General features: G+C 38.3%; 1 protein-coding gene across 8 annotated transcripts in view; it reads right to left on the bottom strand.

The window, feature by feature from the left end:
- The window catches only part of GRIP1 (glutamate receptor interacting protein 1), a 678,373-nt gene that overhangs the window by 187,543 nt on the left and 466,250 nt on the right, over positions 1-24,580 (bottom strand). For 6 of the 8 annotated variants that reach the window (XM_032347119.1, XM_032347116.1, XM_032347121.1 and 3 more), the window contains one exon: positions 2,319-2,399. The exons of the other annotated variants lie outside the window; for them this stretch is intronic. In XM_032347119.1, coding sequence (XP_032203010.1) covers positions 2,319-2,399 — 81 coding nt within the window. The remainder of the gene's footprint in view (positions 1-2,318; positions 2,400-24,580) is intronic. 8 annotated transcript variants of the gene reach the window in all.

Genomic DNA, 24,580 nt, shown 5'->3' with positions numbered 1-24,580 from the left:
GCTACCAAGGCAGTAAAACTCATTTGACGGGGGTAAGACAGGGAGTGCAGGAGAAAGGAACAAAGACTGTAAGCTTGCATTCTGCTCTTACGGCTTCATGTGGTCCAATGGAGTTCAACAGAAGAATATTTTAGGATTTTTTTTTTTTTTTTTTTTTTAGCTAAAGATTCTGCAATTAACAAAGAGTATGCACTTCCCCAGACTCTTGCTCGGTGGACTTAGTAGGTATAAATGTTGTAAACATAGTAGGTGACTGGTCAAGTCTTTTGGATGCTGGGTTAGAGCTTGCCTTAAGTGACTTCTTGGCCATAGATCAAGGGAGGACCCTCATCCCCCCTTTTTGTTAGAACAAGAATGAATAGGGACTTTAAAGTAAGACAGTAAAGTCAAGTAAGTAAAGGTTCGGAACTCCAAGTGTTGAAAATCAGGAAGCAGTTTCTAAGGAGTTCCTTAATCTTCTCCTTACGATAAAGTAAGTAATAATCAGCTCTTAACCACTTTGGTTTCTTAACCACTTTGGTTTCTTTAACCACTTAAACCACTTTGGTTTCTGGCTGGTGAAGTCTCTCTTCTTGGACTGTTCTAAATAAGAGGATTTTCAAGACCCCCAACCCTTCTGACTGCTACCTCACCAGAGAGGAACAGAAAGATGTTTGTCCATGTGTAAACCCTAAGAGAATAACCCATGAAGCCTACAAAAAAGGTTCGTGATTCTAATTAAATTGATACTAGGAGGACCAAAGGAAAAAGTTCTGTAATGAAGAATCACTGTGTGTCATGAACTGAGGATTATGGTGAAAGGCTTCTGTGTACCTAGCATGTAACTAAAAAAAACCTACTGAATGACTTTAGGGAAGAGTTTGGCCCTCAAATATGTGTTATAATTTAGTAACACTAGAGAACCCATGAAAAGAAAACACGATTATCGTCTGTGCTTTTGTCCAATATCACATAAAGTGGTAAGGACACTAGGATGTCTCTTCACTCTTTCCAGCAGAGGAGTAGTGCATACCAGGTAATGCAAAGAAGCCAGCAAGGAATTGGTGGATAATTGGCATTCTTGACCTTCAAACTTTGGGTACTTCCTTACTGCTGACAAGGAGAAAGTAGAGAACACAGCCCATGGCTGATTACAGTAGTTTTTCTAAATGTGACTAGCATTAAGAATGATGGAATAGAAGAAATCTCGGCACTGGGTGATGCTATCCAATTATAGAATTCAAATTACTTTAGAATCTTCAAAGCACACAAACAAGGATGTATAACACGTTCACAATATGCCTCTTTACAAGCCATGTACTTTCATAACGAATCCAAGCCTTCAGAATAAAAATAAAAATAACCACATGTCATTCTTATAAAAGTAAATAATAATCATGGGCAGGGTTGCTCAGAAACTGGACTCGTATTGCTCTTATTCAAATAGAAAAATTCCTGTTTTCATTGTCAGAGTTTGCCAAACCATTCAATTTAATGTTTGAAATACTGCTTTATTTCTCCTGAATTGTTAAACTACTATGCTCTAAAATCCCACAGCTAAGGTTTGGCGGTACTCAATCTACTCATATAAAATACATAAAGATATTATTTTTGATACATGTCTAAATGTATTAATGGTTTTAACCCTTCTTAAGAACAGTTGCTTCCATAAGCGGTTTTCCATGAATTAACTCGTTTACATCAAGCTTGAGTAGTATTTTGAATTTTTTCCCTTCTTTAGAACTTTTGTGTCATTCTCAAACTCAAAGCTTCAAACTATTGAAGTTTTGGAGTAAAGGCATTTTAAGATGTTTGTCCAAAATGTTTTGCTGAAGAAACAGGTATCACTTATTCAAGTATGAGAATCCTAATCACAGCTTCCTAAGGAGACAAAGTCCCAGAATTTTACAAGAGTTGCCCTGGAAGTCAATCCATGTTCAAAGAGCTAAGAAGAAAGGACCAATTTGTTATTCAGCAAATATACGTTCTGCCACAGCAATTTCGAACCCTTTTGTTCTGGCTGGTATGTCTCAGTAAAGAAATAGATGCTGCTGTGAAAGTCACCCCCTGGAAACAGAGAAGAGAGTAAGCAAATGAGTGAGAGCGGACATAACTTCAAGTCATTTTACAAAGGATTTGCACATAGATGATTTCTCACAAGTTGGCAAGCTTTCCCAAAGGCTAGCTGTTATGAATATCCTTTGAACAAGTTGCGTAGAATGCAGTCTACACCCTATGAAATTGCATTGATTTTTATTACCAAGTTGGAACTATTTAGGATCACCAAATAACAGGGTTCAAAAGTAAAACAGCTGAAAAATCCAACAGTCTGGTCTAACCTGGGATGCTCTGTCTCCTCACAGCCAACGCTCCATCAGGCGGCTTTGTCTGGCTGGCGGATTTAGTGTAGGGGCTCTCATCTGCAAAGGTACAATGAAGCGTTTGGTTAATTTCCATCCAGTTTCTAACGCAGTGAAGACCTTTTAATGGATTGCAATCCTTCTGCCAGAGAGAGGTGATATGGTACGGATAGGAGAAAGAGTTGGGAGATCTGAGTCTTAACCTTGACTTAGTTGTGGGACAAGCCATTTGAAATGCTCTGAACATTCGTTTTCTCACCTATAAAAGAGGGAGATACTCTCTCATTTACCTCTTAGGATTGTCAGGATCAAGCTATTGTGTACATGAAGGCATAAAAATGATAAGAACTATGCAAATATAGTGTACAAATTATTTGCCTTTCACTTAGATGCATTGATCAGTAAGTATCAGTGAATATCACTAAGAGGAAGAGAAAGAAGGAATAAAACGGCTCAGGGGGCACTAAGAGTAATCAGGTCAAAGAAATGAGAAGAAAGGTTATATTGCAGATGACAGAGCATTATAAGCAGATGACAGAGCATTAGTATTGCAGGAAAATAAAGACACACAGAATTAGTAGGTTCCTCTTGGAAGTGAGAAATGGTATCCAAGCAAAATGAAGGGATTGGGACATTTAGAGTAAGACCAGAGAAGCTATGTTGAGAACAGGGGAGGAATGATGGTTTGGCAAAAGAAACGTATATTGCAATGGACTAAGCCACCCTCTTTGAGAAAGAGATAAAAAATAACCTACAGAACCATGAGGAGAACAACTGAAAAGACAGAAGGACTAAAGCTCAGCATATCTGTGACAGTTAGGCAAGAAGCTGAACGAACAAAACACTATGTGACAAGATCATAGAAGTGATGGGTCCATGAAAATTTAAGGAAAGTAACTTATATTTAAATACAGAAAATTCTGTATTTTAGAAATATAGAAAATATTCTGGCTTGGAATACAGGAGTAATGATCTAGCATGGCAAATATTAAAGTTAAAAAAGAAAGGAAGTATTCTTCCCAGTTTGCATGGGGCATTTGCATAAAGTAAGAGATGTCTGAGTGACAACCTTAAATATTTTCAAGAATAAGATGTATATGGCCTGAGTAGACATAATGTAAAATAATTATTTAGCAAATCTAGTCAAGCTAGATGATCCAAATGGTACTTCTGGTCACAGTGTAAGGTAGGTTTATTGTGGTTTTTGTTGGAATAGGAAGTCATTAAATGATTGAAAAGAACAACACTGTACATCATAAACTGTTAAATATAACAGTGATTTAATTCAGCAAGTAGGCTTTATCATTTGAAAACATTAGTTCTCCCAACTAAGTGGTCTGTGTTTCAAAATTGAGGAATTTGATTCTGTTCTAGGATGTACTTCTGGTTGAAATGATTCACGATTTCTTCATAAAACTAACAAGGCCTTTATAAGCAATGACAAAAAAGAAAGATTAATACTGCTGTAGGCTGCAATTAACTTAAAAAATGGAAATCATACTGTTTCATGTTTATATTCCATTTGTCACACAATTCTTTATGTTCTTCCAACCCTAAATGTAATCTACTAACTTTCAGATACCAATACAATCAACAGCATCATTCTTGTTTATGATACAGTATCCTTGGTCTTTGACTCTTCTCCTTGCAAATGCAATTTTGAGTCATAATCAGAAACCACAACACAAAATGTAACCATTGCACTACAGAAGTCTCTATCTGCCCCACTTGAGTATGTCAGTGCTTTTCTCACAGCACTGACTTCATAACCAGGCAATAGGCTTTATATAGCACCTATTAAAACAAATTTACTCTAAGTGAAAACAGGAATTCTTTATAAAACCAATTAAAAATATTTTTTCTTCCATAATCTAAAACTTTGAAACTGTATGAGTATACAACACTGAGCCAGGGAGATATAGATCATAACCACCAGTTTTAGGAACAGCATCTTGGAAGCCTAAAGGCTTTCCTCAGTTTTCAATTTGTCAAGAGTCCAGCCAATTAAAGTCTTGGGTTGAATCCAGTATTGGATTTTCTTAAAGGGCAATAAGAGATTTGCCCAGGACACTCTGGGGGATTTTTGCACTCAACGCTCTATTTTAAGGAGGTCTTTCTTCTTTCCTTCCTTCCTTTCTTTTTCCATCTCTCTTTCTTCTTTCTTTCTTTTTGAAATTTACCACTTTGCACTACATAAGTAGTCAACCTTGGTAAAATTGTTTTCTTATTTATATTTGAAAACAGTTTCCACATTTAGAGCTGAGATTGTCTAGTTATGCACATCCTTATAAGGTTGAAACCACATTACAGATGATCACCTGGCCAGCCTCTACATATCCATCCCCCGCCCTCCACCCCCACTCCCCATACTACGAGTGTCCTTATTGAGTGTAAACAAAAATCTAGAAGCCACGTTTGTATCCTTAGGGTAAATACCCAATAGTGCAATTGCTGGGTCATAGGGCAGTTCTATTTTCAACATTTTGAGGAACCTATGGACTCTGAAAAACAATCTGAGGGTTTTGAAGGGACGGGGGGTGGGAGGTTGGGGTACCAGGTGGTGGGTATTATAGAGGGCACGGATTGCATGGAGCACGGGGTGTTGTGCAAAAATAATGAATACTGTTATGCTGGAAATTAAAAAAAAAAAAAAATCTAGAAGCCAAAAGTTGTATTGGTCAAAATTCCAGACTGAAGTAAATTGGATATTGTCTAAAAGTAGTTTGCCAAAGTTAGTCAGGTTGAAAGCAATAATTTCTAATGGAAGGGAGTCAGAATCCTGGCACCATCTATCATGAGAGTTAAGGGGAGCACAGCAACTCTGCAGTATGGCACCATTTAACACCTGCATGTGTGTTTTTATACGTGTCAGAGGTAGAATGTTGTGATTCATCAGTTGCGTATAAGACTCGGTGCTCATTATACCAAGTGCCCTCCTTAATGCCCATCACCCAATTACCCCATCCCCCAACCCATTCCCCTCCAGCAACCTTCAGTTTGTTTCCTAGACTACATCATCTCTTATGGTTTGCCTCCCTTTTGATTTTCATCTTATTTTATTTTTCCTCCCCTTCCCCTATGTTCATCTGTTTTGTTTCTTAAATTCCACATATGAGTGAAATCATATGGTATTTGTCCTTCTCTGACTGACTTATTTCACTTAGCATAATACCTTCTAGTTCCAACCATGTTATTGCAAATGGTGAGATTTTATTCTTTCTGATGGCTGAGTAAATTCCATTGTATACATACACTACATCTTCCTGATTCATTCACCTGGCAATGGACATCTGGGTTCTTTCCATATTTTGGCTATTGTGGACATTGTTGCTATAAACACTGGGGTGGATGTGCCCCTCCATACTGTTTTCCAGAGTGGCTGCACCAGTTTGCATTCCCACCAACTGTGTAAGAGAGCTCCTCTTTCTCCACAACCTTGCCAACATCTGTTGTTTTCTGAGTTGGTAATTTTGGTTATTCTGATCAGTGTGAAGTAGAATCTCATTGTGGTTTTGATTTGGATTTCCCTGATGCTGAGTGAAATTGAGCATTTTTTTCACATGTCAATTTCTAAATAAACCTTTCCTAAGAATATGTTTACTTTAAACCTCTAGGAGGCAACTTTTTTTATAAAAAATTACCTATGTCCATAATGGACATGAACTCTTGATGTGATTTACTCAAAGTCAACTCTTGATTCAAACTTTGCTTGAAAGTAGAGGTGGAGAAAAGAAACTGAATAAATCAGTGGCTGACGAGTCCACAGTAGGATACTAAAGGATAAGAAGGTCTGGGGTACATTTTAATCCTTGAGCATAAAGTCACGGAAAGTTATGGAATCTTCTATTGTGGTTTTCTCATGTGTTCCTTAATGGAGATGGGTTGATGTATCATTAGAATCTCAATGGTTATAAGGGATGATTTAGACCACTCTTTTCATTGATAGTCAGGACTTAGTGTCCAGAGAGGTAAATTTATAGAAAACACAACTAGAGTGAGTCTGGATTGATTTTCTTTTATTTTTATTCACATGCTCTTTCCTCCTTATGCTATATCCTCATAGGTGAACAATGAGCTTTGATAGGTTCTTAGTCACATGCCTCTGTGTCACACAGGTAAGGTCTGGACACATCACTCCAGTGGGGAGTTTGCACAGTATAAGTTAATTCCTATGGAGAGGGCTATGAAAAAGGAGCAATCATACCTAATTCCTTTTGTGTCTATCTAAATCTCATCCCCCGCCTTCCTCCACATATTTGTTTGCCTAAAAAGAAATATACTTAAATTATACCATGGAACCAGTCTATACTTTTAGTTCATTCTTTTTTTTTTGAAGATACAAATTTAAAATCTTTTTTTTTTTTTTTTTTAAATATTTTTTATTTATTTATTTTGACAGAGAGAAATCACAAGTAGACGGAGAGGCAGGCAGAGAGAGAGGGAAGCAGGCTCCCTGTGAGCAGAGAGCCTGATGCGGGACTCGATCCCAGGAGATACAAATTTAAAATAAAAGCCAATATAATGCACTGTTCCTCAGTAAGGACCTTAAAAGTTTCACTGAATGTAAGATCCATGTTAATACTTCTTTATCTTATCAGGGAGACACTAAATAGACTTTCAAGTTCCACCCAATTACATAAATGAATTTAAAAAATAGGTCAAGTAATAAGGAAAGGAATCAGTAGATAATACCTGTGTTATGTGTCCAGAACAGTGTCTGACACATAATATGCATTCATTAAACATTTGCTGATAGATGATTGAATGATATTCAACTTTAGATTAGAGCATTTACTATAAATAAGCAACCTGAAGAAAGCCAAACATTTGTTATGAGCTATCCTCCTTCCTACCTCTGATCTTCTTTTTCTAGGTTTATAGTTTATTCCTTTTAATGTCATATCATCACCTAGCAGCTATTACGTACTGACTTAACATGTATGTTAAAAATTTGTGATCTTTGTAAAACTAGTATTAAAATATATTTCCTTTAATTTTCACTCAGACTACAGAAAGATTTCTCAAACAACCTTTAAAATAATGCCTTTAATAAGCAAAAGACTTCTGATTTATACACAGGACTTCCAGCTTTGATTTTGATGGTGGGTCATTTAAAAAGGGATCGTTATTGAAAGTCATCACAGGGGCAAAGCAGACTTTCAACTGGTGAGCTACTGCTCACTGAAGTGAATGCTATGAGTAATCATTAAGGGCATCACAGGGTGTCAGAACTGTCAGCCTTTCCTAATGACATCTTAGTAGCTAAATAATCACTGTCACACTTGATGGCCACCCACTGTCACAGGAGCATATATTGGTTCTAACAAGGAAGAGCACAGGGCGCCTTTAGAGTGACATCCCATGAGGCTAGGGAAAATACCCTCCATTAAATGGAGAAATGACACTGTGACAGAGGCACAGAAAGGGCTTAGTCAAGCATATACGTAAAACAGAAGTAGAACAATGGGGAAGACCATCTGTCCCTCCCATTCCCTCGAGCTTGGTCAGTCTCCTCATGTGCCAAACACAGGAGGAGCAAACACAGATCATTTGTTTTGATTACATATTCCAAGTGAAGCTGGTGTTTATAAGCCTGGAAAGCTAACAGCAGGCACCTAAGGAGTAATGCTTCATTCTGGATCATGACCAAAGCCCATGCTGGAACTGAGAAAACCACATCTTGAGGAATGCACTCAGGTCCCCTCCCGTTCTCATAACCTTGAACGGCTGCCTGACATCAAATAGCATCCATGTGTAATCAGGCTGCTTCTTCTCTCTCCATCTTCTGCCTCCCCCATTCCCAGTGTCTGGGCTTCCCAGAGGAAGCAGCTATGAATATTGTTTCAAGAACCCCTAGCTATGTTCATGGCTTTGTTGAAGAAAAAAAATTAATGTTCTCGGGCTGAGACTAATCAGCTTATGCTAAACAATTCCTAGCAACTAATTATGCACAATTGAGGCACCTGCTAAGCCAACGGATCCCTTAATTTCTTGATTAGGGAAAAAAAAAGACATTTTGTGCAATTAAACATTATGACCATTTCCTAGCAGCGGAGAGATAGGCAGCTCATGCCACAATGTTCATGCACGTCATTATGAACTCAGAAGAAAACTCTGTTTTTCATGAATGAACAAAATAAAATCCATTGTGAAGGGATTAATCTGTCCCTTGAATTCAATTACATTCCACAAATTTTAGTGCCTACTATGTGCAAACTAGGACTCAAAGTGGATAAAAGATAATAAAACTTTAAGTGGAATGGTGATTGAAGAATCCTTATTGCTTCGTGGATTTGAGACTAGAACATGAGCTTCATTAGCTGAGGGGGGAAATGAGCACAGGCTTAGGGTACTGGTGGGGGAGGGGGCGCACGGGAAAAGAAAGGGAGCTCCACTGCAAAAAACGTATGCAGAATTCTGCAATCAGAAAAATCAAGAAACAGGCCATTTTAATTTTCAACTAACCTGCAAGTCTTGTGTAATGTGGGACCATAATCTTTTCAGGACCTGGGTCTTGTGAACATTTTATGCCAGGCCAGCATGAATGTATTGTAAGTCAGCTGTGTTCTTTTTTAGACACTAGACCACCAGTTGAGTTTGCTGCCTTGGAGGTTTGATGGCACATTCTAAAATTTAAGCAAGATTCCCTATAGGGTAGTTGTAAAAGGGTTTTGACAATAGATACCTTATTAAAATAATGTATAAATGCAAGCACCATGACCCACATAATGTAAAGAAAAACACACTAAAAAATATGGCCCAATATTCCTCTTCAATCCCAAATAGTTCTTAGTCTCTGATAAAATAATCTTTTCTCCCTAGGGCCAAACCAAAAAATGCACCCTCAATTTTTTCTAGAGTCAGAAGCTTCTGAGTCATACATGGGCTTCAGTTCTATAACTGTGGTGTGTTGAAGCGACAATATGGGTAACTGCTGACATCTGACCGTGAGAGTGAATTAGCTTAATCTCCTTGCCTAATGGATGAAGTAGTCCACAAACTAGGTTTAAACCAGAAGGGGTGGGAATGATCTGAGCTCGATGGTAGAAGGCAGAGGTAGCGTGCTCCTCCGGTCCAGTCTTCTTCCTATGAAAAGATGGTTTCCCTCCTCTCTTTTGTTAGTTGTTTTGCATCTGCTGGACATTATTGTCTCTCCTCGACTCTGCAGGCCTCTGTACAGTTTTATAAATCAGACACAGACATGCTTTATGTACTTAAAGGGGACCAGCCCTTTGTTTTTGAACATTAAATAAAGAAATCATCCAGAGAGTGACTTCATTTTAAAAACAAACGTACAGTTTCTTCACAACACAATGATACAATGTCCTCTGAAAGAATATTAATCATAATCGCATAACCATTTCAGGGATTAAATACTACAGCTAAAAACAATGCCAAGACAAGAGTTTGTATTGCTGCAAGACCATTTTTCTCCCTTCCTGCTCCATTCTGTAACTCCTTGCTACTCAAAGTGTGGTCCATAGATAAGCAGCCTGGGCATCACCAGGGAGTTAGTCATAAAGGTAGATAATCAGGGCCCACCCCAGACCTATGGAATTGGATTTAACAAAATCTTCGGGTGATTTGTATGCACATGAAAGTTTGGGAAGCTCTGTCCAATTGATATGACCAACAGCAAAAGCACAGGTAGTGAGGATGCATCTGTTCTGATTGTCACCTGATTGTGTCACCGGCGGCTCGCAGGAAGCTGTCAGACTGTCAGAATAGAAATCTGGTATCCCCCGTTCTCAAATACTATAATTATCAAATTACTTATGGAATGATTTCCTCAAATGGAAATGAAACTGTTGCAATGTCCTCTCTTGATTCACTTTAAACCCTCTGATAATCCTAAAATGACTACTTTATGGAGATAACCGGATACATCTAAGGTCAGATTACCTACAAGAGTTGATTGATTAAGGTGGAGACAGAAAATGGTATGGTGTTACTACCCCTCGAGCCAGTATAAAACAACTGAAAATGAAAAGTTATGTCCTGTCTCATGGTAGGAACATGGGGGAAAGAATCTTCTGTGGTACCATCTCCTTAAACTCTTTTCTTCAGACACAAAGTTGCTTCCTTGCATGCACACAGTTCTTTTTGGAACCAGGAAGTTCTCCAGCACAGAACCTGGCCTATGATCTTCATGCAGGAATGCACGGGACCACTGTGGCGACCAAGCATCTGGTCAACCTTGTGGAAGTGGCCTGCAGTAACTGTGCTGCTTGGTGATGCCTACAGATTTTTTGGAAGAGTAATATCTCCAGCCAGGTTAACTTGTAAATCCTCTCTGAAATTAATGAGCATGAAATTACACATTTTCTGCCTCTGGCATTCCCATTGCTCATGTGTCTGAATCACAAATGATAACTCCTATGTTCTTCTTAGTATTGTTTCCAGTAGGAACAGATGAACAAGAATCACAGCAGTCACAGACTGGCCTCATCACCAAAGAATCGACATTTCTAGAGTGATGGACACTATGCATGAGGCTTATTTTCATTAATATATCTTAGATCCCAATTAAAAAGTCTAAAAATTTATTTAAATTCAGTATTCTACATTTTCTATACATAAGGAGGGCTATATGCTTTGATTCTCTGACTAAACCACCAGATCATGCCAGCTAATTATTCCTGATATCTTAACACTATGAAATACGTTTAGGTTCAACAAGCTCTTAGTATTAGAATAATAATGTAGTGAAAAATATTAGTTACTTCCGGGTAACAAGTATTGGCTATCTGAAGCCACATTTGCTAAATCTTATTTAAAAAGGGCACCATTGGAGTGTCTGGGTGGCTCAGTCATTAAGCACCTACCTTCAGCTCGGGTCATGATTCTGGGTCCTGGATCAGGACCAGTATTATTACCACCATTCAGACTCAGATCAAGCCCTGGATTGGGCTACTTGCTTGGGGGGGGAGCTCGCTTCCCCCTCTCCCACTTGCCCTGCTTCTGTTCCCTCTCTCACTGTGTCTCTCCTTGTCAAATAAATGAATAAAATCTTAAAAAAAAATAAAATAATTAAAATAAAAAAATTAAAAGTGCACCACTATTCAGGAAAAGTATTTGAGTATAAACAGGCTAGAACATATCTGAATATTATTGGAGGGTCATAAGAATTGATGATTGCATGTAATAGCGACTAGAGCTGGGTGGATCAATAGAAATAAAACATTTGGAGAGATTAAGGTTTCCCCAAATTTTTTTGACCAATAAATAATATGAAATTAATTAGTTACTTTGAGGGGCGCCTGGGTGGCTCAGTGGGTTAAAGCCTCTGCCTTCGGCTTAGGTCATGATCCCAGGGTCCTGGGATCGAGCCCCGCATCGGGCTCTCTGCTCAGCGGGGAGCCTGCTTCCTCTCTCTCTCTGCCTGCCTCTCTGCCTACTTGTGATCTCTGTCTGTCAAATAAATAAATAAAATCTTAAAAAAAAAAAAAAGCTTACATTGATAAATACAGAGCACAGACCGGTGTTTGGGAGAGGGGGTTGGGTGGGGAATGGATGAAACAGGTGAAGGAGATGAAGAGTGCATTCGTTTTGCTGAGCGCTGAGCAATGTATGGGATTGTTGAATCACTGCACATCTGAAATGAATATAACACTGTCTGTTAATTATACTGGAATAAAAATAATGAAAAGAAGTTATTTGGACACATATTGATCACAATGTCAACTGGAGTACATTTGGGGAACATTTTACTGAAAGTACATGGATTTCCTAGTGATAACTCATGAAACAAAATGCTCAACATGTCTTCACTGAAAGGATTGAGATTTTTAAAAACATTCCAATAACAATGGTCACAGCTTCTAAACCAGATCATTTAAATGATTACATCTTTTGACTACTCAAATCTCTTCATTTTTTGGTCCCTTTGTCTGGGACACTTTTTGCATATCTAGTATAAGCTGCAGAGAAGAAGGTGGACCTTTTTGCAGAAACCAGGGCTCTCCAAGAACTCTTATTTTAAATGATATTACTACAATGCTTTCTATATTTAGAACATTTCAGTATGAAATATCAGTTGCAGGAATGAGATTAAAATTTATGGAAAAAATAAAGAGGAAGCAAAACGCAATCCGGATGACATCATTTTAAGAGGTCTGCATCTTGTGCCAGTGAGTGAATAAACACTGGATATCATTAGATAAAAGAATGATTAGCCTATAGTTGCGGGGTGGAGCATTCTGGTGTAGGTTTGATTATTGAGAAAACAGCCTTTAAAGCCTTCACCTGTTGGTAGCAATCAGTGACAATTTTATAACTAAGGCCACTTTCCAGTCTGGTTCAATGGCTCAGTATCTTTCTTTCTTTTTTTTTTTAATTTTTATTTTTTCCTGTTAACCAAGTATAGTGTAAGCTAAACAAATGCCAGCTTCTGCCAAATTACTTTATACAAATAAATTATCAGATAGCCCACGACTGCCACTGAATTTCTAGATGAAACTGAAAAAGTATTATTACCACCATTCAGACTCAGTTTCTAATACATAAGCTGAATCTATATGTAGCATTCTTGAGTAATAGATCGGGAAACATAGTAGAATAAATTTATAAGCTGACATTTTGGAGCTAGGAGTGGAGACTGTTTTCCCCAGCATCTTTGATCTGCCTGAAGCACAAGGACCATACATACTAAACCCTCCTTCGTGGCTCAAGTGTGTGGTGGCCTAAGAAACAATACTCCAAAGGATGTTTCCAATATGCCAAGAAAAACCAAATCTTTTTCAAGAGTCTACTTTCATTAATAATCAAAACAGTGAAACAGGAAATGAGACTTTGTGGTAATGGGGAAAAGAGATTAAGACAGAAAAAAAAAAGTGAACCTCAGGTTGAACTCCCTGGCTATATGTGAAAGATACAAGATACATGAAGAAAAATTAGGGTTTGACCTTAATCATCTATGATTTTTTAGATGCTTCTGTCCTTATACATCAACGCCATTGATTCCCCCTATAAATAACCCAAATACTATCTTAGAGACATTTCCTTTACTTCTGACTTTCTGCTCTCTTTAGGAAGTAGTCCAAACTACTTGAGTAGTTTAAAATTTTTTAATTTTTTAAATATTTAAATATTTTTTATTACTTAAAAATGTAAATAATACTAATAATACTGTAAACAATTACAGCTAATCCTTAGGACTTACTGTATGACATCTTGAGTCTTAGTCCTTTTGTGTTTAATTTTATCCTCACAAATCAATAATACTTAGAACTGTGCATGCACACACACACACACACACACACGCACGCACGCACTCACACACCATACAAAAGATAAATTCATTTTACAAAAGAAGTTCTGGTTTAAAGGAAGAATTTGCCATTGTTCGCCCTAAATAGTAGATTCCATGGAGAATTTATTTATTTATTTAAAGATTTTGTTTATTCATTTGACAGAGAAAGATACAGGGAGAGAGGGAACACAAGCAGGGGGAGTGGGAGAGGGAGAAGCAGGCTTCCCACTGAGCAAGGAGCCTGATGCAGGGCTCGATCCAAGGATACTGCAATCACGACCTGACCTGAAGGCAGATGCTTAATGACTGAGCCACCCAGGTGCCCCTCCATGGCGTATTTAAAGGCAACTCCTACTATATTAAAACCGAGAGCAGTGTGGAGTATACCACATGCCTAGCACTGTACATAGTACCTCGTATACATTATCAATAGCCACAACAATACGATTGTGCAGGTACCATTATACTACTCGAAACACAAGGATATAGAGGCTTATAGAGATGAAAATAACAAGCCTGAATGTTCCCAGGGAGCAAAGTGCAGAAAAAAAGCATTAACTTACTCGTCTTTATAGGGTCAGCTCTTTACCACAATGATATACTATTCACCAAAATTTGATGCACTTCCATTTTTATAATTTCTGTGTGTGTGTGTGTGTGAGAGAGAGAGAGAGAGAGAAAAGAGAGGCACATTTTCATATTCAAGTCACCCCTGGGTATATTCTGAGTGACTACATATCACTGATAGAGGATACGACTTACGGCTGCATTTGAAGATTTCCTGGAATTTCAGTTTAGAAAAGAAAATATCTGCTCCCAGTTTTTAGATCTCACTTCCTTGCCATGAATTCTTAGCTTAATTTATGACATAAGATTCAAGTTTTTTCCTGGCACACAAACAAATCACTTGAAAGAATGCCTTTTAGCCAAGAAGCCCCAAGCATTCTAGGAGATGAAATCTGGCTGAATTTCTCTCTCTAACTCTTGCTCTATGCCAACCATTCTCTACTGATAGGGCAGTTATGAACAGGTTCCTACAAGTGGTTTATCATCTTAAAAATGAGTAAATAGTGGGACAGTCTCTACTCTCCTTTCGTATTCCAGACACCATGTTCATACCCTGCTGCTTACAGTATTTCAAACCTTTCATTAGTGTTCATGCAGCTAGAAGGGGAAAATAAATCTTGGACCAGGCGACAACTCACAGTACAATGAAGAAAATGGTGGCATGCCTTGGGCGGTTGGCAAAGGAGCTCACTGAAGTCTGTCTTTCCTCTTCAGCTGGCTCCCCCAGACCATATCTACAAATAGCCAGGCCCCAGAGCAGGGGTGCTGCAGTCTCACTTCTCAGACTCAGGAGTGGCTCTGGGCAGCAGAGTTACTGGACAGATGGGTGCAGACTCTTTGCCAGACCTAAGAATTTCACAGGGAGCCTACGAAGCCCAGGGACGAACACCTATCAGCTATTCTTTCCAAGATTGTCATCTCTTCTCGCCTTGGCTCATTTCAGGACCTATCTCTGAACTTACTTTTTAATAGCTTATAGTTTTAAAAAATTCCCAGGTTTAAGGTCAATTTGTAAGTGTGAGCTAGTGTCGTTATATACCATTTTAGAGCTAACACCTTTTTGCCCGTTGGGCGAAGGGTGAGAATCACATTGGGATGTCTCGGGAATAAGATACTCCATACACACGCCTTGGATTGCCAATGTTTTTCCTTATTAATTCATTGCTAGGTCAAGCAATAGCAGATGACTGCTTATCAAACAGATGACATGTGTTTTTAATGCGTGATTAAAGCAGGATTTATCATGGCTGTCAGAATCCAGGGTGTGTGTGATTTTTGTTATTTAAAGCCCTATTTTGGATTCTCTCTGGTTTTACAGTGAGAGGTAGTGATTATACAGGCAAAACTTTACAAGGGTGTTAGACCAGAAATAATTTTTGTATGTAAAACATTAAACCCCCTTAATACACTGGAATTTTACTATAATGCAACTTTCGTAGTTCACACGGCTCTGTCAGTTACTGTGTTAGTAGGTTACTTACTAACTGTGTAAGTCAGTTACTTACTCTCTTTGAACACCACTCTCCTCAGCCTATAAAATGTAAATAGTACTGTACGTACTTCCTAGGTTTGCTGTGAGGATTGAGTAAACAGGGTAAAGAAAGCACCAGGACTGACCTGCATTCCATCTCTTTACCTGGTATATTAGGAAGCTGAGGGATAGGCAAGAGTCAGCAGGGACCCTCTGCCACAAATGTTTTCACGATAGCCCTTACCATGCTATCTTGTAATCACCAACCTGTTTTTCTTCATAATATGAACTCCTTTGAGTGAGGATTTACTTTGATAGTTATAGGTATTATTATCCCCATTTTTTACAGATGAGAAAACTACATCTCAGGGAAGCCAAAAATCTTTCTAAGGCTAAACAGCTAGTAAGTGGCAGACCATTCTTTTCCTAATACTGCTGCACTGCCTCAATAAAGAGAGCTTACACAGCAAACAAACTTAAGCGGAGAGGGAAGCATGTTCTCTGTCGGTTTGAACCAAAATGAGTGTCGTCCAACCTTCCATTTTCTATCATAATGAAGAGGCAGATACTTGACACATCATTTTTTATTTTTTCAAAGCTATGGGACACCATTTGCAGAGTTTTCAGATGGAGAAATTCACTGATATTAAGTGGTCTATAATGATTCAATTTGTCAGTGGCAAAATAAAAATTAAAACCCAAGTACCTAGATTTAATAGTCCAAAGATGATCAAATTACCTTCATTTGCTTCTGAGACAAATTATTCAGACATACAATTTCCTCACGAATTACTTGCTTGTCTAACTCTCCTTGGGTTATGTCTACTTCATCAACTCCACTACTTTTTCACATAAATCTTGCCTGAACAAAGATTCAGCTTTTATAGTTAATTAGGACAAACAAGGAAAATGCAATTCAACTTCACAAAACGTGAATGTTTAATTTTGAACTGATTTGGTAGCATTATACTCACTAGGACTCTTCGAATTTTCCAATTAGCAAGTTACTGACGTGTACAAACATCTAGAATAAAAGAAACCCTTTCTTCCATCACTGTTTGTCAGTTTCATTACTGAATTTGGGTCTGCTTTGGGACACTTCAATCATGAAAGTAATCATGGAAAACTATATTGGATTCTATTAGCAATAATACCTTAGAGGAGGTTCATTTATGATAACTAAAACTTTCTCCAACTGATTCTCATCTGCCATGTAATTTGCCTAAGGTATCATACTGTCAAAGCTTTAGAAGAGTTCTTCTAAGCACTTAACTCTGAGCCACAGTGTATTTTGAAACAGGGGTTTTTATGAAATCCAAGGCTGATAAGCAAATCACTAAGCATTTTTTCAATGTGAACATTGTTTAAATTTTCTAGATCAGTGTATATCAATGCCATAGGAGACAATCAGGAAGATCAATATCTATATTTTCATATCTATATATTTGTATCCATAGCTATGTCAACATACACATATACATAAATACACACAGAAACTCATACATACATATTTGATAGATGCAGTTATCCATATCTATCTATCTATCTATATATATATCTATGAGTGCTGGTAAAAAAAAAAAAAGTATGCATATGAACAGGAGATCTAAAAGGAACTTTGAACCCCAAGACAAGCCTCTTCTCCTATCCTGTAGGGCAGATGCCATGGGCAGAAGTTGGAGGCCATCACCTTTATTCCAGTGACCCCTCCCACCCTGAGTCCTATAGTAAAATGAGCAATACCTTAGTGCTAATGGCAAGAATCAAGATGGTACGGAGCATCTAGAACATCCAAGACATGCCAACTTCTAGAAAATACATGCAAATTGGTGTTTTGAGTTATAAAAATTCACAGACTTTGGGATTCTATGTTTAGGATTGCTACATTATCACAAGAGATGCTTTCAGAGAAATGGGATTTAGCTTGGAGACAGCCTACCAATACGTAATGCACGTCCCCAAGCATATAGAGGAACAGAACAGTTATGTGAGAAGTTAATTTATCTCAAGGGTCCAAAGTGAATAATTCAAATACAGCACACCAGATGTTGTACAGGTGGGCACGATGACCATTGACACATACTGTCTACATGTGTACTGTGGAAGGACACAGCTTAGCAGAGCATGCATGTGTGTGTAGACCTACTGAAGATTCTGGGTTCTGATTTTAAGTATCATCTACCTTCACATTTCTCCACTGTATGCTGCAGCATTTATTGGCTTCTTACTTTGCTTAAGACAAGCTTAACAAAACATTTGCTATTTACTGTGGTAGAAAGAGTAAACAACACATAATGGCTATGCTGGGTACAATAAAGCTCAGATATCTGCTTCTTTGACAATTAGGGATGTATTGCTTGAAATAAGTATAAGCGTTTGTACGTTATCTGAAAAAGTCACATTTACGTAAACAGAGATAATAAAACTGAAATATGAAAGCATCGCTGGCACTATTCCCGTCAGCATCTTCCCTCCAGGAAACCAGTTCAAGGGACACTTTTCACAAATTCCAATTACGTGAGATTTGAGCTAAAAATCTATTAGGTCACACAATTCTTTGTTAAACCAAGTAGAAAGCTTTACCACGTTTCTTAAATATCTACACATTAAATTGGGAAAAAAAGATGTTAAATTTGGTGAAGAAATACCAGAAAACCTAGAGCAACCTGCATAATTAAATCATCTTTTCCGGGCACCTGGGTGGCTCAGTCCGTTAAGCCTCTGCCTTCAGCTCAGGTTATGATCTCAGGGTCCTGGGATGGAGTCCCGCATCGGGTTCTCTGCTCAGCAGTGAGCCTGCTTCCTCCTCTCTCTGCCTGCCTCTCTGCCTACTTGTGATCTCTCTCTCCCTCTCTCAAATGAATAAATAAAGTCTTTTAAAAAATCATCTTTTCCTTTATCTTTTTTCCTTTTGATCCCAAAACTTCCTGCATCACATATTTGCATGTAACTGAGATGCAGCACGGTGCAGAGGTTGGACCTCTAGGTCTCAATGGGCCCCTAGGCTTAGTGGAGGGCGAGCTGGTCAGTGAGTAATGTTTATCAGACTTAAGACCTGGATGTCCATCCACTAAGTGATCTCTTCTGATCTAGACTGCAAATCATGTAGGCCTCTTACAAATTTCATAAATAGAAAGGAGGCAGACATTGGCCACATCTGTAGTTTCTGCCCCCAGCAAAGATAAGCCAACTGGAAGAAGGTGAGAGAAAGCAATTCTTTATTTTTCTTCTACAATTTCTCTCCTTAAAAAAATAATTTTTAAGTAACTTAAATAACTTCTGTATCCAATATGGGGCTTGAACCCACAACTCTGAGATCAAAAACCCCATGTTGCACTGACTGAGCCAGCTAGGTGCCTCCTCTCTCTCTCTCTCTCTCTCTCTTTTTTTAATTGAAGTATAATTGACCTATGATACCCAATTTGTTTCAGGTATACTTCAAAAGCATTTGATATTTTTATATATTATGAAATGATTCCCACAAGTCTAGTTACCATCTGTCACTATACAAAGTTACTACAATATTATTGACCACCTTCCCCATGCTACACATTACATCCCCATGACCTCTTTCAACCCCCACTCTGGTAACCAACAATGTGTTTCATGTATCTATGAGTCCATTTCTGTTTTTATTTGTTTGTTTATTGTTTTTTAGATTCCACGTATAAGTGAAATCATATTGTATCTGCCTTTCTCTGCCTGATTTATTTCACTTAGCATAATACCCTCTAGGCCCACCACATTGTCACAAATGGTAAGATTTCATTCTTTTTTAATGGCCGAGCAATACTACATTGTATATATAACACCTCTTCCCAACCATTCATCTATGGACAGACAATTGCTTCCAAATTTGGCTATTGTAAATAATGCTGCAGTAAACATAGGAGGACATGTATCTCTTTGGATTGTGTTTTCATTTTCTTTGGATAAATACTCAGAAGTGGAATTGCTGGATCATATGGTAGATCTATTTTTAATTTTTTGAGAAATTGGGGCACCTGGGTGGCTCAGTGGGTTAAGCCTCTGCCTTCGGCTCAGGTCATAGTCTCAGGTCCTGGGATCGAGCCCTGCATCGGGCTCTCTGCTCTGTGGGGAGCCTGCTTCCCTCTCTTTCTGTGTCAAATAAATAAATAAATAATCTTTTAATTTTTTTGAGAAACCTTCATGCTGTTTTCTAGAGTGGCTACATCAATTTACATTTCTACCAATAGCGTATGAGGGTTCCCTTTTCTCTACACCCTTACCAACACTTATTTTTTTGTCTTTTTGTTAATAGCCAATCTGACAGGTATGAGGTGATATTTCATTGTGGCTTTAATTTGCATTTTCCTGATGATTATTGATGTTGAGCATATTTTCATGTGCCTATTGGCCATCTGTATGTATTCCTTCAAAAAACGTTTCTTGGGAGTCCTCTGTTCATTTTTTAAATTGGGTTTTTTTAATTATAGAATTTTTCTTCTTAAGGCTTACAGCAACAGAATGCATGTGTGTACTGTTTTTATATTATATTCACCTGATGCCTAACATTTTTCTCAGCTAATATGACTGCCAAGAATTCAAACATAGAAATGGGGCTTCTTTTGTGGATAGTTAACTTGGTAATGTGGAAGGCATCCAGGCTTTATAGTCTTAAAGTATTTGAAACTTGGTTTCTCCATTTACTTTGGGCACGTTACATAAATCCTCTAAGCCTTTATTTTCTCATCTCTCAAACAGGGATAACAATACCTGTTTTTCAAACTTGTGAGAATTAATTGGGGAATGTGTATAAAGACCCTGGGGTGGGGTACAGGCTCATTAACACCAGCTCCTTCCTGCTACTCTGGCCTGCTAAGGTGTCAGGGACCTCTTGGACACATGATAAATGTTAACTGATCAAGTTTAGTAGAAATAAAAATCATGCAAATGGGGATTTTTAAGGGCCTAGACTTCTTTTTCATTTGTTTTTATTTTATTATGAGGGAATGTCAGAACCCTGACAACGGAGAACAAAGACACTGCTGTTCACACATAATTGAATTACTTAGAGATGAGTTCTGAGAGGGCTAAAATGGCTCCTTAAAAACACAGTTAAATAATCCTAAAAATACACAGGAAACCTATTAAATATCAAACATATCTTTAAAAAAATAATATGGTAAATCCTCCCAGAGCCACAACTCAGTCCCCTAAAACAGACACGTCAGGTGGGCAAATGCCAATTCTTTCATGGTACTAGAATGTCATTTATTAAATTACTTCTTTTATGGTGCCCTGGTGGCCCTGGGACTAATGCGCCTCGTAAAGGTTTAAGTTAGAATGAGAAAAAGGACTTGCTCATCTGATCCTTTATGGATAATTATCACTAATTGCACAAATCTGGTTTGCGTTTGTTCATTAAGTATCTCCAGTGGTGTTGCTTTGTATACAGCCCAATTCTGGGATGCACACACCATCTACACACAGAACGTTTTTTATGTTATTATTCAGTTCAGAATTTTAATTAAATAAATGAGAATCAGCTGAATAACAAGGCAGCCACAGCTTTTAAATAATGAACATGCACTAGTGTCCTTGCTTTACATGACAAATGATGACAAAGGACAGGCTGGCATCATCATCCAGTCTGGCAACAACTATGAAAAAAAGAACTTTTTAATTTCTTTCTCTAAAATTTTATTTTAAAAAGTGAAATATGGCAAAAGGCAAGTACTCTTGTGTATTATAAATCATCTCTTAGCTAGGGAGAGACATCTGCTGGAAGGCTGCCCAGGGCACACCAATTTGTTCTCTTTTCCTAAATCACTATTAGGGGGCAATTACTTTTCATCAGATTTAAGTTTATTCTCTACAAGCATTACAAAAGTGCTTCTGTATCCTGGAGTTTAAAAATATAAACACAGTACACACTTAAAATGCAGTATAGGTAGCACTGACTTCTGATCAGAAGATTGTCTCATCATTAATGTTATTTTTTTTAAAAGATTTTATTTATTTATTTGACAGACAGAGATCACAAGTAGGCAGAGAGGCAGGCAGAGAGAGAGAGGAGGAAGCAGGCTCCCCACTGAGCAGAGAGCCCGATGTGGGGCTCAATCCCAGGACGCTGAGATCATGACCTGAGCTGAAGGCAGAGGCTTTAACCCACTGAGCCACCCAGGTGCCCCTCATTAATGTTATTCTAAAACTATTCTGTGATCTCTTCATTCTGGACATCTTGGCAGCATCACAGAAATCAATCTCTCCGTGTGCATGGGTTTAGGTATACCAGATGGCTCTAGCTTCCCACTTACCTCAACAATCAACATTTTTTTGGCCTCCAAGGATTGATATCTCCCTTCCCTTCTCTCCTCCCTCTTTCAGCCTATAAATATGGATAGGCCTCTCCTTTTTGCAGCTACTCACCCTCACCATCTCCACCAGTTCCATGCCTTTAAATGCTAATGACTCCCATATTTATATCCGCAGCCGTGGCCTCCCCCTGAACTCCGGACTCAGGATATACAACTGTCTGTCTATCATTTCACCTGAATATTGAGAAGGCACTTCAATCTTAACGTGTCCAAAGTAGAATGATTGATTCCCCCTACCACCAGTACTTCATGGCATCCCCATTCAGGCAGCTGCCGCAGCCCCAAACCTCTGAATTATCTTGGAATCTCTTTTGCCTTTACATTCTACCTTGAAATCATAAGCATATTCTGCTGGCTCTTCCTTGGAATATTTATCCAGTCCATTCACTTATCACCACCCATACTGCTACCACCCTGATTGAAGTCACCATCAGCTCCCTGCACTACTGAAACAGACCTCAAAACTTGCCCACTTATTGCCCATATGACTTCCAGAGTTTATCTAACTCCCCCCCAGAAGTCATAATACTCTTTGCAACCCCCTGCAGAAGTCATAATACTCTTTGGCTTAAAGTTCTTTAGAGGCTTTCCATTATACATAGAGTAACACGCAGAAACCTAACACTCTTTGCAACCCCCTGCAGAAGTCATAATACTCTTTGGCTTAAAGTTCTTTAGAGGCTTTCCATTATACGTAGAGTAACACGCAGAAACCTAACCATGGTGTCAGGTACAATCGAACTCTACTCATTTCTCTTACTTCATGTTGTATCTTTCTATCTTTTTCTTCTCCATTCACTATACTCCAGCCACAGTAGCCTTCCTCTGGCTCCTTGACCACCTCAGAGCTCTTACTCCTTCCATTCCTTCAGCCTGGAACATTATTCCCCCAGGCCTTTGCACAACCAGTCTCTTATTATTCTGATCTTGCTGAAATGCCATCTCTTCATCCTTGGGCATTCTTTCCCAATTTGGCCCACTTTTCCCAAGCCACTCTCTATCCATTAACTTATTTTTATTTCTTCTCCAACACCTAGAGCTATCAGCCATATCTGTTTATTTACTTGTCTGGTGTCTATTTCCCCCACTAGAATATGAACTGAATATAGAGCAGGAGTCTTGGATATAATCCATGTGTCTTAGCACATAGTATGTATAGATACTTTGAATGCCTTCCTGACCAACATATTTACATAATAATGTATAGACATACAATATAATAGAGTCAAATACAGCAACTAAAATGCTTTATAATAATTTAAAATAATGAAATCATGCATTTGGCCATAGGGCTCAAGAACTGGGAAGGAGGGGCACCTGGGTGGCTCAGTGGGTTAAATCCTCTGCCTTTGGCTCAGGTCATGGTCTCAGGTTCCTGGGATTGAGCCCTGTGTTGGGCTCTCTGCTCAGCAAGGAGCCTGCCTGCCTCTCTGCCTACTTGTGATCTCTCTCTCTCTGTTAAATAAATAAAATCTTAAAAAAAAAAAAAAAAAAGAACTGGGAAGGAACTTAGAAATTATAAGGCAGCCTCCTGACTTTATAATGTCTTGAGGATCTGAGAGGGTCAATGAGCCACCAACAGTTCACAAAGGGAAAGAGGCAGAGTCCGGCCTGGCCGGGTTCCTGGATTTGCAGCATCCAATACAGTGGGCTGCTACTTATTATATATTGCACACAAGCAATTGTACAGAACTCATTGACAACACAAGAAACACAAATTCAGCATCAAAATACACAGACACTATGCACCAGTAAAAGTATAATTTTGAAGCATAAATTTGATTTATCTTAAATGAATATGCTAGTGTTCATAATAAATGGTAACCTTTTAATTAAAAGTATGCTTGCGTTAGAATTTAAAATACGTTTCCAGGGACCGCTGAATGACATGTCACTAGAAATGAGACCAGGAAAGTTTTAACTGACACTTAGTTTCTCTCCATAAACGTCTATAAATATCACTTCCAGAAATCTTCATAGCTGCATCTCATTGTCTGGGTGTCTTTAGTTAAGAGACACAATGATGTATATAATTCAGCCCTTTTGAGTACCTAGGGATTTCATAAAATTGAGAGAGGCCTACACTACTTAAAATTTTTGAGACAATTGGTATTTTTTTTAGTAATAAAATAATTGAAATTGGGTTACCCAAATTATGCTATACCTTAAATATTTATATTGAACAAATTGACATATTAACCTCCAAAGAGTGCCTTATAGTTCATTATAGGATTTATAAAACATGTTTATGTCTCATGCATTTAGAGCTCTGTGATCTACTGCAGGGACATACACTGTGAAATTGTAAGAGGAACATCTACGCCGTGCAATGCTGTCCATGAATCTCTGGGACACATATGTACAAATAATGGTAAAAATCTAAGCTTTAAGTTCTTTATAAAAGTGAGGTCTGAGCCAAGTGGCCCTCGTAGCGCCCATGACAGGTCTCGTATATCTGATTTTCTTTGCTTTTTACCTTCATTCCAACCACAAGCAAGAGATGTGGAGAGAGGAGGGTGGAGGCAGGGGGAGACGTTAGCCTCAAACGTAAGCTAAAATCGAGCGTACAAAAAAGTGAGGGAAGGACAGAAAGTGTTTGTCTCAGAACTGG

This window comes from Mustela erminea, chromosome 6, assembly GCF_009829155.1.
Source record: "Mustela erminea isolate mMusErm1 chromosome 6, mMusErm1.Pri, whole genome shotgun sequence".
NCBI classification, from domain to species: Eukaryota; Metazoa; Chordata; class Mammalia; order Carnivora; family Mustelidae; genus Mustela; species Mustela erminea.
This window is presented reverse-complemented; position numbering and strand designations above follow the sequence as displayed.